The sequence below is a fragment of the Diadema setosum genome, chromosome 7, assembly GCF_964275005.1.
Source record: "Diadema setosum chromosome 7, eeDiaSeto1, whole genome shotgun sequence".
NCBI lineage: Eukaryota > Metazoa > Echinodermata > Echinoidea > Diadematoida > Diadematidae > Diadema > Diadema setosum.
The window spans coordinates 30682459-30698418 of record NC_092691.1 but is presented as its reverse complement, the minus strand read 5'-3'; the positions used below and the strand labels follow the sequence as shown (position 1 = coordinate 30698418).

The 15960-nt window shown below is 40.3% G+C and overlaps 1 protein-coding gene across 3 annotated transcripts in view; it reads right to left on the bottom strand.

Moving 5' to 3' along the window:
• Positions 1 to 15319, bottom strand: part of LOC140231271 (nuclear receptor subfamily 2 group F member 1-B-like) — a 157580-nt gene extending 142261 nt beyond the window's left edge. For 2 of the 3 annotated variants that reach the window (XM_072311415.1, XM_072311416.1), the window contains exons 1-2: positions 14786 to 15319; positions 5004 to 5092 (exon numbers count right to left, since the gene is read on the bottom strand). In XM_072311415.1, coding sequence (XP_072167516.1) covers positions 5004 to 5088 — 85 coding nt within the window. In that variant the 5' untranslated portion in view covers positions 5089 to 5092; positions 14786 to 15319. The remainder of the gene's footprint in view (positions 1 to 5003; positions 5093 to 14785) is intronic. The other variant, XM_072311418.1, reaches the window with a different exon arrangement.
• Between the last annotated feature and the right edge of the window lie 641 nt (positions 15320 to 15960).

The following is a 15960-nucleotide window of genomic DNA, read 5'->3' as shown; positions in this document are numbered from 1 at the left end:
ATCTTCGACACTATTATTTCCACTATTATATCTTTGACAGGTTATTGAAATCTGATTTGTACAAGTGATGTTATAGGTTCATCAGCGCCTATAAAGTACAAGGACCATCTCTCTGTGCGCATGTACATAATTTTCTGATATTGAATCCATCCGTCCGAAACCTATACTTGTTACGATGTCAGAACTATTGAGAAGAACATACAAGTGTACTTTTCGCAAAAGTGAACACGTATTTCATGAATTCAAAGAAAAATGTAAAACACGCATAGAAACTAAAATATTCAAAAATATAAAAAAAGAAACATGCAGAAAAGAAACTCAGGGAAAGACAAATGAATGAACTAAGTAACAGTTGAGGACTGCTTATTATACAGAACACAATAATTTGTGCTTTGAATTTAATCTAATGTGGTTTTTTTGTGTTGTTGTTGTTGTTGTTTTTTTGTTGTTTTTTGGGTTTTTTTTTGGGGGGGTTTCTTTTTGTTTTTTTTTGTTTTGTTTTGTTTTTTTTTTTTTTTGGGGGGGGGGGGGGAAGCCACATCACCAGGACATGAATGACACGTGATGTTTGTTGGGCGTGGATGACCCCTGTGAGTCATGGAACGGTCATGTCAAGCGTCCTCTTCTCGGCGAAATTATATGGACAGCTGAAAAATTAAATTACGTTCAAGTCATCTGCAAATAACGAACCTTTTTTTTTTCCATATGAACATGGCGTAACAGTCCCTACGAATGTAGTTCAACGTCATGATTAAAAACAATCAAATGATATTGCAATGCGATGTACATCAATACTGTATATGTACATATATATATATATATATATATATATATATATCGATTATAAACTATAGATTATATATATAAATTGTAAAGTATCTGGGTAATGCCCTTAAGGATGCATTCGTGTACTCCTTTTATTTTCTAATCAGTATCTTGCTTTAGGACTATTAGACGACAAATCGCTTTCTTTTTGTCCGTGCATATATAGAGAAAAACGGAAAATGTAACATTTGGCGCAGTATGATTGTGTCGCCAATATCTTTGCACCGCGCTACGGAATTTCTCACACGAAACAACCGGAAAGCGAAGAGCTGGAAATGGCGTATTTTGTGTCGTCCCCGTAGTACCCTTCAAGGCATCGTACCCTCCAATGGCATGGTTGCTTGAAATATTGAATAATGAGGCCATTTCTCTGGCGATTGAACAAACATACGCGTGTTATTCTATCCTAATATCACACGCTCACACTCACTAGGTCTATAACCATTCGCCGAGCATGCTGCTGCAGTATTCATACGAAACCATTATCTTGACAATATCTATCGCATTTATCGAATGTCTTTTCTTCGTCTCTCAGCTAATTCGGTATTTCCTGAGCAATTATTAGAACACATAACTTCTTCCCTGCTCTAACCCTTCCATCATTCTTACATACAATTAATGTCAAGAGCGTGTGATGTGGGTTTTGGTGACGAACTTACTGTACCAAGGCATAGCCATGTCATCAGCTTCAAATCTATGTAGATACACTTCCAATAATATATATATATATATATATATATATATATATATATATATATATATATATATATATATATATATATACACTCTAAAAACGCAAATGTTGAATCAACATTTAAAAGGGCCGAGGAGTGACAGCATTTTTTGAAGTGTTGCATCCAACTTTTAAAATAACATTTTAAATGTTGAATCTAGCAGGAAAACCAACACTTTGAAAATGTTGTCACTCCTCGGCCCTTTTAAATGCTAATTTAACATTTGTGTATTTAGAGTGTATATATATATATATATATACATATATATATATATATATATATATATATATATATATATATGTCCTAAATGTTAAAAGTATATATATATATATATATATATATATATATATATATATATGTCCTAAATGTTAAAAGGGTAATTAAGGTAATCAAAAGGATAGATGGTAAAATGAACTCAAAGATAACTTAGCTGCCTCGGGTTAGTTATTTCCCTTTAAATTTTGCCTATTTTCTTCTTTCAGCTCCATTCCAACATGGGTTATGATGCAAAGTATTGATAATCTGAAGTGTGTCCGTGATTCTGGATTTAGTCATATTATGTGAGAAGCTTTTGTGTTGGTTTGAGCTTGTTTTTATCCACATAATTCATTTTGCCGCTAAAAGAGATTGGTTGGTATGGAAAGCATATTTCTCTGAAATTCCTCACACTATTTAATATATTAACAAAGTAATGAATAAATGCATTTAGTAATAAAAATGTATGTTTGTTGTGTTTATATGTATGTTCACATGTATGCATGAGTGTATGTGTGTGTGTATGTATGCATGCTGCGTGTATGTAAATAAGTATGTGCATTTATATATTCTTCGTTTTCAAAATGATTGGTTCTGATGCAAGTGTAATTCAAGCTTTTTAAGAGTATCCTCTATCATCGTTTTTTTTTTTTGCATTTCCACTTACTCAAGCACTGAAATGATGGCTAAAATCGGTTGTAGGCCCTACATGGTTTCTTTTTAATTCACTATTACACCACATAGGACGATGCCTACACACAATGTTAAAAGCATGAGGAACAGGTATTAGAGTAAACGCACCCCCGAAGCGTAGGCAGACAACAACACATAGAAGGGGGCACACCGCCAGTTTTACAAGTTAATTTGACGGGGATATGAAAGTCATTACTTGTTCGTTTTCCGTGAAGACGTTCCCTAACTCTGGAGGTATAGAGAGACTGGAATAGAAAGAGGGGGGGGGGAGGGGGAGGAGGAGGGGAGAGGAGGGGGAGGGGGGATTCGTACGTGAAATATTCACAGATTCTGCACAGTGATCCGTCAATCCGTTTCCATTAATGACCCCGTAATGGTCCTATAGATGCCACCCCCGTCCCCCTCCAGCAGATTTTTAATCTTGTGCATGTATACATCTTGAATAAAAGAGAAGGAGAATCGGGAAGGGGGGAGGGGAATGATTCATATGATTTTTGGTATATTTTGACCGTTGCTTTATTCTGCTCACTCTATCCCTTTTCCCCCAGCCCCTTTCATCATCCACTTTCTTCATACACCAACACCAATTGATTTACATGTGTGAATAGGAATAACGGATGGAGGATCAACTATTCGAGGCTCATTCGGCCAAATCAAAGCGGCATATCTGTACCTGTCACATCGTTAATAATTCAGAATCCTGAACGGACAAGACGCGCTGCGCTGGTGACAACGTCTGCTGGCTTTTTTTTTTTCTTTTTAATATGGCCCGCCGGGTCCTCCCTGTAACATCATCAACATCGACCCCCGACGGCTGGACGACTAGAGAAACACATGCAGACAGACAAACACAGACAGACACCCAGACAGACAGACACACACACACACACACACATTCATATACACAGATGATTATACAAGACATGACAAAGTCAATTCTATCAGAAGAGATAGCAAGAAAGAAGAATAGGGAGAGAAATGGAAGCAGACGGAAACAAATTGTGATGAATTTGAACTGTTAATAAAGAGAAGAAAGTTTTATTGTAATTGGTGCTCTTTTCTGTGGTCTTGCATTGCTGATCTCTTAATCTATCCTAAGAATGGCTGCACCCTGTGCAGCTAGTAATATAATATCATCCTATAGTGCTAGAAGATGTCCACTTTCACTATTTACCTATTGATTGTAGAGCACAGAAAAAAATGTGCAAGTTTAAGTTTTATAGCTCAGTTTATATTACATCATATAACATGGACAAAGATGGATAAATACGCACATATACTCACACTTATAAAACGTACATACATACAACGCGTGTACACATGATTTATCAAATTTATTACAATTATTTTCTCTTCTTTTTTTATTTAGAAAAGAGGAGAATGCGCTCTGATATCAAGGTCTTGTTCTTAGACTATTTCATCTGTGCGAGGACGACGTTGACTCAGTGCCGTTGACCTCGGCTAGCTTGGGTTCACGGTTGTCACAGAGTTAGGCAGAAACGTGCGCCACTATAATGTTCGCGCGCAAGTGGCACCGCTCAGAGTTAGACAACTTTGAGCAAAGGCGGCAAACCCGTTAGTCCTGTCATAGGTGGTCATTATACAGGTCTGTTAAGGTTATTACACATCAATGACTTGCAATATTGGCCCATAGTTACCAGGAATTAGTGCATTCACGCAACGCGAAAAGTACCCTTCGTGCTACGACCTTTGTAGCGGGACATTGCACCTCAAAAATATTTGAGTTTTACTGCGCACCGCACGTCCTTATATCTTTCCAAGTCGAGACAATGTATAGTTAAAAGCAAGTCTGACAGGAACGCGAAACCGAAGTGCAAAAAGAAGAATATCAAAGCTGTATCCAAATTTGAAATTATATCAAAATAAAATGACACCACAAGTATACTGTTCCAAACAAAGACACACATAAAAAGACAAGCTATATTTTCTTATGCAACAAACTTGAATGATTGGAGAACATTTCATAGCTTTCTTTGTCATTCTCTCTCAATCACGAAACATGTCTTTAATTTAATATGTATTTATCCTATGTTAGAGTCATGGATTAAAGGAGCAATATCTTTCGTTTGGCCTGGACTATAATTTCAAGAAAGTAAATCAAAAGGGAACTGAATATCCTCTTGAGGTATGGGAAAAGTTTCGGTTGTACAGTCTCGGTTGTACAGTCACAATGACAGTGATTACAAACACATACTGTTTATCAAACCATTACATCCTTGTAAATGGTATAAATTTAGCTACGCCTTCTCAGGCAGAAGATACTGGTTCATCCTGTTATTCGTAGTTTGATTATGAATGGGTTGGGGGGGGGGAGCCACCAAAAAACTGCAACTTACACAAACATGCTAGTTTAAGAGTTACTTGCTAGTCAATGTTTCAGGGGTCACATAATCATAGAGAAGGAAAATTTAGATAGGAAAGAAATACTGGAGACCCACAAACATTTGTCATTTTCGCAGATCGACATAGACTGACCTTTATTGGTAGAAGCAGTGCCTTTGATTGTATCAAGTTGATAAAATGGCGCCCCGTATAAGCTGTGGATCATCATCATCATCATCAACCTGAACAAACAGAGTAGGCATACAGGCCATTTTTACCAATGGTATTTGAGAATCATGGAAAACAAAATCAAGTTTTTTCTTTACGTCAATAAACAAATAAATATGACAAAAAATACGAAACACAAATGGGGGAATTTGGCTGAAAAATGGAGATACAAAACATAGTGTGCGGAAAAGCTGTAATAAATGCTTTTTTAACCCATATAGCGTGTTTGTTGCTTGTCAGACTTCAACTGGTGTTGCCAATTTGGAGAAGTGCTTATTTGATGGTGAGGATTTGAAGATTTACATGCTTGACACTTCGCGTTACAGCGAGACTTGATTAAGATAAAAATTCTTAGACAATGTCTGGCTTTTCGACACGCCTGTATAAAAATGTCGAGGCAAGAGAAATTATGCATATTATAAAATAAATATGAATAAAGAATGCTTCTTAATACCATCAGCAAAAGGCGTCCCTTAGCAAATGGCAATGGACAACGCTTGCATCGGGCTACATAATCCCAGTGCTCTTTTCACTGAGCGATGTACAATGCTTAATTGCACACGTTCTTTTCAGCGTATTGCATCAGTGGCACGAGCTAAATTTGTGAACAAAGTCCTTAAGGTAATGAGACAAAAAAGAAGGAACATAAATCAGATGAACAAGGACGGTCGAAAGCACTTTAAGATCTTGCACTTTGCAGTGCGTATACCATCAAATATATGGTCTTTTGCGGAAAGATTGTTTTCTTGTGTAAATTAAATCGTAATTGAATTGCGCTCTGCATTGCCGTGAAAGCGTCTGAGGAGGAGAGTATTTCGTGAAGTGCAGAGTAGCAGAGTGACGTGAGCTGCGTGGCAGACGTACTCCGTATTAATATCGAACTACAATAGCCAATAGAATGTGAGTTGCCGGTGGGAGAGGGTGCAGAGTGATGTTAACAAAAAACATGTAAAAAGCACACGGAATGAGAAGTGAACAAAACTAAATCCGACAGGGGTGTGATAATTATAAATTATGAATGATATTGCCGTTTCAATACACAGGTATAATCATATCGCGAGTCTCGCCTCAGCCATCACACCTTGTCATGGCTGATAATAATGTGTTTGTCTCGGAAAGGTCTATGCTGTTTGTTTGGTCCTTTTTTTTTTTCTTTTATCTTGTGGGGAGGGTGAATAGTCACTGAGAGGAGGGAAACTTAAAGTTTAAGTTTTCCTTTAGACAATTAGTTAGAAGGATGGGGACGCATGTTATAGAGCTAAAAAGAACTACGGCAAGTATTATGTCCAATCCCGATCACTACGGCCCAAAATGCACAGCAATAGAGCGGATTATAATGACCTCCCTTTGACAGAAACACACCGAAACAATCCATAGACACAGACAGGAGTATAGACTTCACAAATATACGACATATTCACAGCATAGCCATGCAGACGAGGTAACACAGTGTGCCCGTTTCAACACCCACAAATAAAGATTATACAGACATAATAATAGAACTACATGATTATATTCGAAATGACTAGTTTTATTACTAACGAATTCATCCTATGTTGTCTGGTTATGTAATCATACACTTAATATTGAGAGATGATTATTATGAAAATGTATTCGTCGTAAATATAAATATATACAAACATATGATTCGACCTACATGACATATACATGTATATTGTGTACACATATGTATATCAATTGTATGGTTGTGCATGTATGTATGTGTATACGATATAAAAGCAAGTGGAAGAACCAAATGAAAAGTCAAGTATGGCGGTAAACAGCAGGTGAACAAATCTGAGCCGGAGCCGACATCAGCAAACGCTGAAGCCCGTCTGCATACATGACCCGGCCGAGGTTCAGCGACGAACAGCGTTTACTGTCAAGCCCCTTGACTCGCACTTCACAATCTAACGTTAATCATTAAGCCACTTGAGGCTTGATCACTGGTCGACCAAAGGTCTGAGAGGAAGAGATAGAGAGAAAGAGGAAAGAGAGGGAGAGCGAGGGAGAAGAAGACAGGAGAGCGGAAGGCAGGGAATAACAGACGGACATGATGAGCCGACTCCCTGCACTGACTATAATATCCCAACTGATAGTGAACCAACTTTGAGGACATGGCACGACAAATCATTGCGACCGCGGCGCGCGAGAACACGGCATGAAATAAAAACAGCATCGAGTAAATGAACATCACTGTCGAGGAGAGGAATTCGAGAGAATTCTAGTGAATATTTCAGGCAGAGAGGGGAATGTTGCGCGATAAATAATTTGCGCTCGGTAAGCGAAGACGGCTTCGTAACGATAGACGAATGCCCATCTCGGAGGGATGAGCGGGGCGCGTAAAGCCCTTTAATTCAACAAAACGGCGCAGACAAGCATCGGTCAGGGCGCGAGAGAAGCCGGAGCGCGACTTCTCACATGAAACATGGTTACAAAGCATGTCACATCACATTTACCTCCATCAGCAGCAGCTGCGAGGAGGAAGTGTGCTCGGCTAGGACTCTTGCTCCTGCATTGAGGCAGAGTCTGCAGCGAGAGAAAGAGGGTATGTCTCTCTTGGGGGAAGATGCTCTCAGTGATGCTCCCAGTGATTGCAACTGTCAATAAACGGAGCCGACGATAACTGCATTGATGCATTGATGGGTTTTTGGTGGACAGTGGGTTAAATGGTAAGGGAGACACTGTTCAGCGGGAGGGGGGGGGGGGTTGTAGGGAGACGTGTACACTGCAATTTTCACACTGTAGCAAATGGATTGCAAATCAGAGTTTTGCGGTGTTTACAAGCAGACCCAGCGGTGCAGTCAAATGCATTTTCTCCAGCACTTGCTCACAGTGAGGGCGGACCGGCAAGGGAGGCTTCAGTCTCGTACGGGGGGAACCGAGGCCGCTCGGCGGATCGGCGATGAGCCTTACCGCTGCCGAGCTGTGGACGCGACTGGGGTGGCACGGTTCGAAGATCAAGTGTGTGATGTACCATATACTTGTCAATCGCCATATGCACGGAGAAATCCGCGAGATTTTTTTTCATATATATATATATATATATATATATATATGTCAGGACTGTTAAACGTCTCAAGTGCACTGACAAAGTCACATCGGCACGGAGAGTAGGCAAGAATGAGCGAAAGGAGGATACTAGTAGTGGGAAAAACAGTGTCATCTCCACTGTGTGGACTTTGATTTCCACCTCGTCTTCTCACATCTGTTATTGTCAACAGGCGAATGCCCTTCGTCTTACACAGCGTCTCCAGTTTCCATAATGTCTATAGATACATTGCATATACATGTATATATGTTTATATATTTCTATCTATATGATATACATGTATTTATATATACATATAAGTAGAGGAAGATATACAAATATACAGATAGATGGATGGGCAGATAGATAGATAGATAGATAGATAGATAGATAGATAGATAGATAAATAGATAGATAGATAAATAGATATATAGATAGATAGATAGATAGATAGATAGATAGATAGATAAATAAATAGATTTATGTATAGAATTCATGTATTCTTTTCATTAGCATTTCTTTGGTAATGACAAAGAGACTACTCAAAAGATATACCACCATCACACTGTTTTGACTCGCGCGGAATGTCTTTTCTCGCGACAGGGGTCTGATGAAGCACGCCAAAGTGTGTATGCATACAGGGAATAATCCCGATAAACATGTCCCCGACTCTCTGACCTTTGCGTATTATACCGAATGGAAACTGGCCAACATGAGTGTTTCAGCAAACATGCAGTATATTGTGGTAGACAAACGATAACACTGCAGCAGAGGGCAATATGCTCGTCTTGATTACCTAAGCAGACCAAAAATCGATCATATTCGACTAGACTCACAACTATGTCAGACTAGTATTCATCGCACGAATCACGTTTTCTGGGACCCCTTTTTTTTGGGACGCACGGCGTAACAAGGCACAAGCTAAGTAGGGGTCACTATTCTGCTACAAAGACACAATATTGACTGAGTAAGACTTGTGAATCTATTGCGTGACTGTGTGTGTGTTCCTGTTTTATTTTCCCCTTTTGTGACTGGTGGCGTCATATTTCAAAGAAACAAATGACGCACAGTAAAACTACATAATAACAACTCCTCCCTGCGATACGCGCGTGCTTCTGACTATGTTGGGGTCATTCCCTTCTCTCTCAAATTTGTGCAGCACCTGGGCAATGGTTTCGAGCTAGGGAGAGTAGTGAAACTCCGAAAATACACGAAAATTAATATCGTCCCGTCATCAGTTCGTGCCATGAAAGGTGTCAGGCATGACATTCATTCCTCAGCATCTGACATCCATACATGAAACAAGACGATCCAACGATTCTCCCCCATATTTCCTCCATCCGCATTGTTTCCTGCGAAAATTCCCATGGCAAGAATACCTGCCCTACATCCAGATCTATAAATGCTAAAATCCCTCAGTTCGGTGGAGGTGTAATGTGGGTAGTTTTTCACGTTTGGATGTGGCCGATATTTCTGAAACACATCAGAAAGATTGAAGCTTAACGGGTATATTTCCTTGGCAAGAAAAAAAAAGAACAAGAAAGGAGAATATGTTCCGGTGGAAGGATGAAAACGCGAATCAAGAGAAAGAAGTGAGGAAAAGTTCTGAGAAGGAAAGAAAAAGGGGAAGAGAAAAGGAGGAGGAGGAAGAGGAAAGGGGGAACAATCGGCTGGACTGGTTCAGGGGGTGAGGGGACTGCATCCTGGCATTGGAAGCACGTATGCTATGTGCGCGGAAAAGTTTTCCATTCCCATGGCATCTTGACACGACTTGAACCATGACACGGCGAGGGGGGTCCGCGCTAATGAAAGATTGAGCAAGATGCGACGAGAATATGAATAAGATTTCAGCCAAAATAATACCCCAACATCAATAATGAATCATCATATAGGAAAGGGAAGAAAAAAAAATGGCAACTCTTCACGTCAAGTGGTGTCTAGATACTCTTTCTTTTCTTGATGTCTCCAATGCTCTTTTCGTCACTGTTCGTCTTCCCGTCTCTCTCTCTCTCTATCTATCTCTCTCTCTCAATCTTTTTCCTTCCTTCTTTCACTTTCCCACAGGCAAAATATTTCACCCTCTTTTTTTTTTGCTAAAAAAATCACGTCTCAAATTGATGGCGACGATGATGATGGTGATGATGACGATCGGAAATCTCAGTGGAAGTTTGAGTGAAATATCAAACGCGCACAACTACTGCCGACGTCCTCCCACACTCTCTCACACAGAGGCACTTTCTTTCATACGCGGGGAAAATTTCCATTCCTAAGCGAGCATGTGGCTTAAGTTTCAATCCAAAGATAGCTGGTACTCAGTCGATGAACAAAAGCTTAATCTATGTACATCACACTTATGAATACACTAAGTCATCGCGCTTTAGACGTACATATACCGTCTTTTGAAACACATTCATGCCGGATTCTTATGAGAAAGGTTGTTTGGGAATTCTGAGTCAATCCCTAACTAATTGCAATGCATTTAAATCGAGACAATGTAAAATAGTAGAGAATGCAATCACAGCCTCAAAGCATACGTCATGCATATAGCATCGTAATTTGAAGTACTTATTTGTCCAGTACGTATAGATTGACAAATGTTTGAAAAGCAGAAGAAAAGTACGAAAGGAAAAAACAAATCAGCAAGCGCTTCATCTATAATACTGTCCATTTACATTATATTACATGCGAAAATCATCATTGTTATTTACAAAGATAAACAATTTTAACAATCATCACCTTTTAATTCATTCCATTAGCAAATTAGTACACTACGGTTTTGTATCTCATCAATGTTTGAAAGCTTTTATTCTGGGTTTTTTTTTCAAGACATTGTTCTAACGTATATTTTGTTTTGGTTACGCAATATTACGAATAAAATAAAGGCGAATTATACTGATGTCTGCTCATACTATTATTGAAGAGGAGGATCGCATAACAGCATCGCGTTTAGTGCTCAGGTCTTTGATCATGTTTTGTTTTATAGTTCACAACACAGAGAAGTCCCGTTGTTAATGACAAAATGTTTGCTTCAGCGATCGTTCGATCGAGTTAAAGCGTTCAAATTTCACGTCCAATACATCATCGTCACTGATTACTAAAAGAGCAACATAAAACTACAATGTATCTGTACTGCTATATTTCTGTTGCCAAACAATACTGCTTGAGGTACCAGTATTTACTCCGAAATAACATATATATATATATATATATATATATATATATATATATATATATGAGATGTAACATTATTGAAGGGAAAAAAACCACTATTAATTGCTCACCATGTCTTGTTTAACTTTGTGTTAAAGACTTGCAGTTTTTATGATATTTCATTTAAACTGACATGTAAATCTGCAATGGCGTACTTCATGACCATGTTGAAAAACATCCCAATATACTCGGGTGAATTCCGATTTTACGGTTAAGAACAGATCACCACATCAAAATTCCGTTTACACGCCATCACAACTAGACATGACAATGAATTACATTATAGCTTACAGCCTGTGTTACACAAATTTACCGAAAACGACTGAAAATTTGATAATAAAGTGTAGTTTTCATAGGATGGTCAATATAATCCCTGACCATGAAGACTGAATATTAGAAACAGAGAAAGTAAAACAGATTGCCTGCCTTGTCAGAGATTTAATTCAAGTAGGTACTTTGTATCCTAGTGTTTGTTAATGTCGCAGTAATCGACCTGATGTAAACATACAGGTGCAATACAAACATGCGCACAAATAGTTATGTGACATGTATTCGGATCTAGCTAAATAACAAATCTCCCCAATTTCAGAACCATTTTTGCCTTTTGTGGAGAAATGTGAGGTTGAAAGTGAAGTCCTTCAGGTATATCACTGCAAATGCCGACCTAAAATACTGGGCTAAAATCACAGCAAATCTGATGGCTCTTTGAATTTCGTCCAGTTGTGAATTTGAGTTTATGATCAGTGGTTAACTTCAGGGGCTAAATATTTCAGCTTTCAGCTTTCCTTTTACAGAAACTATAATGCTACATTCTTTGCTGTTTTGTTTTGTTTCGTTCTTTTTGGTCTAATACGAGACACGGCGTATATGAACATGATGGTTTTGGACGACAAGAATAGAAGCGCAGAAATATAAACCCTACCAGGAAATTACGCATCATAAAACAAATCTCTTGTCGGCTTCTTGTGTCGTTTCCGGCCACTCTACTTCGCTGTAAATGTATATTCTAACGATTGATCTTCACGGGGGAAGAAGCGGGGGAAGATAGAGTCTGTTGCCAATGTTTTTCCTGTGAAGGTAGTTTTACTTCCGTGTGAAAGTTGGGTTCATTTGTTTTCTAGAAATGAATTAACTCGTTGCACAGGAGAAACAAAACAGCGACAATAACTACAGCGCTGCCTTTTTTTCTACTTTCCTTTTTTGTTTTTAACCCAGAGAAATTGGAATTTACATATGTGATGAGAACATATTTACACCGGTATAGATTAAATTGAAGACATCCCCCTCCTTAAAAATAAAAGGGCAACGTCAGTATATATTTCTCTTCAATAAACCCAGATAACAAACTCGACGTTCATAGTAATTCTCGTGTTACTTGTGGGGCTTCCTGGGCAAATTCAGTCTAGCTACAATATAATTCCGGTTTACTTTTTTGTGGTCATCTGTTTTACCATCATTTCGCCAGGGAATGCGTGAGAACTGCACGGTTTACAATTTCCATCATCATGTTATAATAACAAAACCCTCATCGTTGCCGGAAAAGGCAGAAGTACCGTTCGTGCGGGTTTCATACCACTTTCTGTCTTTCTAGCATTCATCATTCGTTTACACCCACTGCATGTTTGGACATCCACAAAAGCGCGTAATCTTCCTGCTTTTAATAGACAATACTGAGGAATAGAAGAAACATCAAATCTTTGCAATAAACGTGTCACATGTCTTTGTTTTCTTGGGCTATTGGTGACTGCCTATCTCTAGAAGCAAGCATCATCGACACGTAGTTGTCCACACTGCGTTATATACCCAATACAACGCCTGATATGAGTGTACTTCAACACGCTGCCACGAAAGCACGCTCGCCCATTGCGCAGCGTAACAAATACTCCAAGATTCAACACACCATTAACAGTGGCCTGTCCGCTCTATTTCGGCAGAAGCAACCCGTAACTTGTACAGACATGGAGAGCTATTTTACGTAACATCTCTTGCTCCTAATCGGCGCCAATAAAACATTTCAGTTTTGCCGCCATACTGGTAGATGCGGCTGTGTGTTGTCTGCATTTGGGTAAGCAAGTGTCCTGCAAGATACGCGCCCTCACGAACTCGCGGAGCTTCCGCCGTTCGCGCCCGGGCTGAGAGCGGCGGGACGATCAGTCTAAAAGACCATCACACCGCGCTCTCAGAGAGGACACATCTATGACAACATTTTTCAGTTACTAAACACAATTTACAGAACTTTACCTCCCAACATCTCTCTTTCATACACAAAAGGAATCTCCATTTGCTAAGAAGCTTTCCTTTCCTTTAGCGGGGGTGGGGGGGGGGGGTGGAAGGAGATAGCACCGACGTTTTTGAAAAGAGACTGAAATTAATGAATGAATTTAATGACATCCCGTAATAAAAGGATGCATGGCGAAATTTCCAGTTTTGTTTGCCTCTTATACAGGTCGTTATCCTGCAGTTTCCATACATGAAAGCTATATTATTGGCCTTCCCTTTGTGTCATTTTTCCCTGCCACAAATCCACACATAGTTACATTGTACTCAGAGTGAATCGGCCAACATTCCCCCAAATCACACTGGTCGAACCGTGCATCGACTAATGGTTAACCTACCAAAATTCGCGCTGTGTTCAGAGATCTACTACACAAATTGTTATCGCTGTATAGTTTTTTTTTTTTCCACCAAGTACAACAAGTCAGTGCCATCTTATATTACATCGCCTGTGTAGTACTGTGAAATACACAGAATGTTTCATGTTTTTCCCTCCATCCAACGATACTTTAGCATGCACGCTGGGAGATCTTGAGAGTTTAGAGGAAACGTGCACGTCTTGCCGGAAAACACTTCCGGAAAGCCCTGGCACCAACAAAACTGTTTTCTTCACATCTGTTTTAGAGCTAGACTTGGGTTTAAAAAAACAAAGAAAAAATCACATATTTTCCTCCCGTATATCTACCAATATTAGAAAGCTCTCGTTGTCGTGTCTCAGTTATATACCGGACAAGTATGTTTTATGTTAGTACTGTCCAAATAGACAATTGTAAAAACATTGCAGATGGGCATATAACAACACACAAATAACAGAAAGGCAGCAAGCACCACGCAGATGTTAGACAAAGTGAATCAATACCCCTTACAAAGAACGCTGTGCTTGCACAAAACATATCGACTACAATACACTAAGAAGAGGAAATATATAAAATATATATAGCAGCTGATTGGGTTAAAATGCCTTAACCAGAAATTGGTGAATGTGACATGAATGCTAAGAAAGTGATAAGGCTCCCACACTGGTGCATACAATTCGAAAGAAACGGTTAAATGCAGACGGTGGTTTGGGTGCATAAGGGCGTACTGAGCAAGTGTTTGCAGTATCTGGGGCTGAGACTGGAAGCTGAAGTGGTAGACACCCCGCCTACCAGCCCAGCCGGGAAGGGCAGACAGGGGCCAAAAGGTGGCTCACCTTCAATCCTTGTGGCTTGAACTTGACACCGAAGCAGTGGTTGAGGAGTGGTGGAAAACAAAAAAGCGCCAAGTAAGTCACAATCTCAAATCCGTTACGAGAGGGACGGAGAGAGAGCTACGGCAGTCATAGACAGCCAGCGCTGTTCAAGAGGAGGAAAAAAGACAAAAAAACCATCGGACGCTGGCGGTGCAGTTGGCGGGCTGCGCCCCCGATCAAACCGTATCGCAGACTCGGCCTTGGCAATGTAGAGATAGCAGCAAGGGAGAGTGTGTGGCGGGTTTTTTTTTTTTTTTTTAGTCTCCAGTGCGTATCCGGATGTCGTGCAGTTACAGCTCCGAAGAGTAAGGAGAAATGTCGCAAACACTTGTTGATCAGCAAGAAGGAGAAGGGGCAAGCATTGTCAAGACCCGGCAAAGCAACGGCGATCCGTCGGCTGGGCGATCTACCGCGAGCTTGGCACGAGTCCGTCAGGAAGCCAGTTTAATGAACTTGAACCAGAGCCCGGCTGACGCTCCATGCACACGTTACGTAGTGGCAGAGTGCACCGTGTGGCTACGCGTGTATACCACTGGATTTGACCCTTGACACAACGCACATTAATATCCGCGACAAGCTTACATATCGCTATCTCCTCTTCGCCATGGAACCCTGACCCACGGGCCCTATTGGTTTCCAGGGGCCGCGTCACAGGGGTCCTGTCATATCAAGATGGCGGTCCAAGAATCAGTGCCCGTTCCCCAAGCCCTCGATTTCCAGGGATTTTCTCGGAGCCGAAATTCGACTTCTTCGGGGCGGGAGTTTACACGAGTCAAGTTTGAAGAAGTAAGTTCGACTCGCTCGCCCAATCCCGACGCTCCTTGATTTGCGATTGTGACCGGGCCATGGCATTTTGCGCGCATCGCGGTGTGAAAAAAAGGAGGTGGGGTGATACGAAGGCATCGACACTCGGCGGAACTGAGGCTACGAAATGATGAGCGAGGATCGCGGAGAAATCACCGTGTGCTGGCATTGCGCCATCTTCTGGCGTAAAGTAAATATTGTCAACATTCACTCGACCGTCGTGGCGTTTGGCTTGTCTGCTCGGCCAAAGAAAATAAAACGTTTTCATTTACAGCTTCCGTCTATTGCGCGCTGGTTTCATGGGCACCAAGGATTGTGTAGCAACACATCAG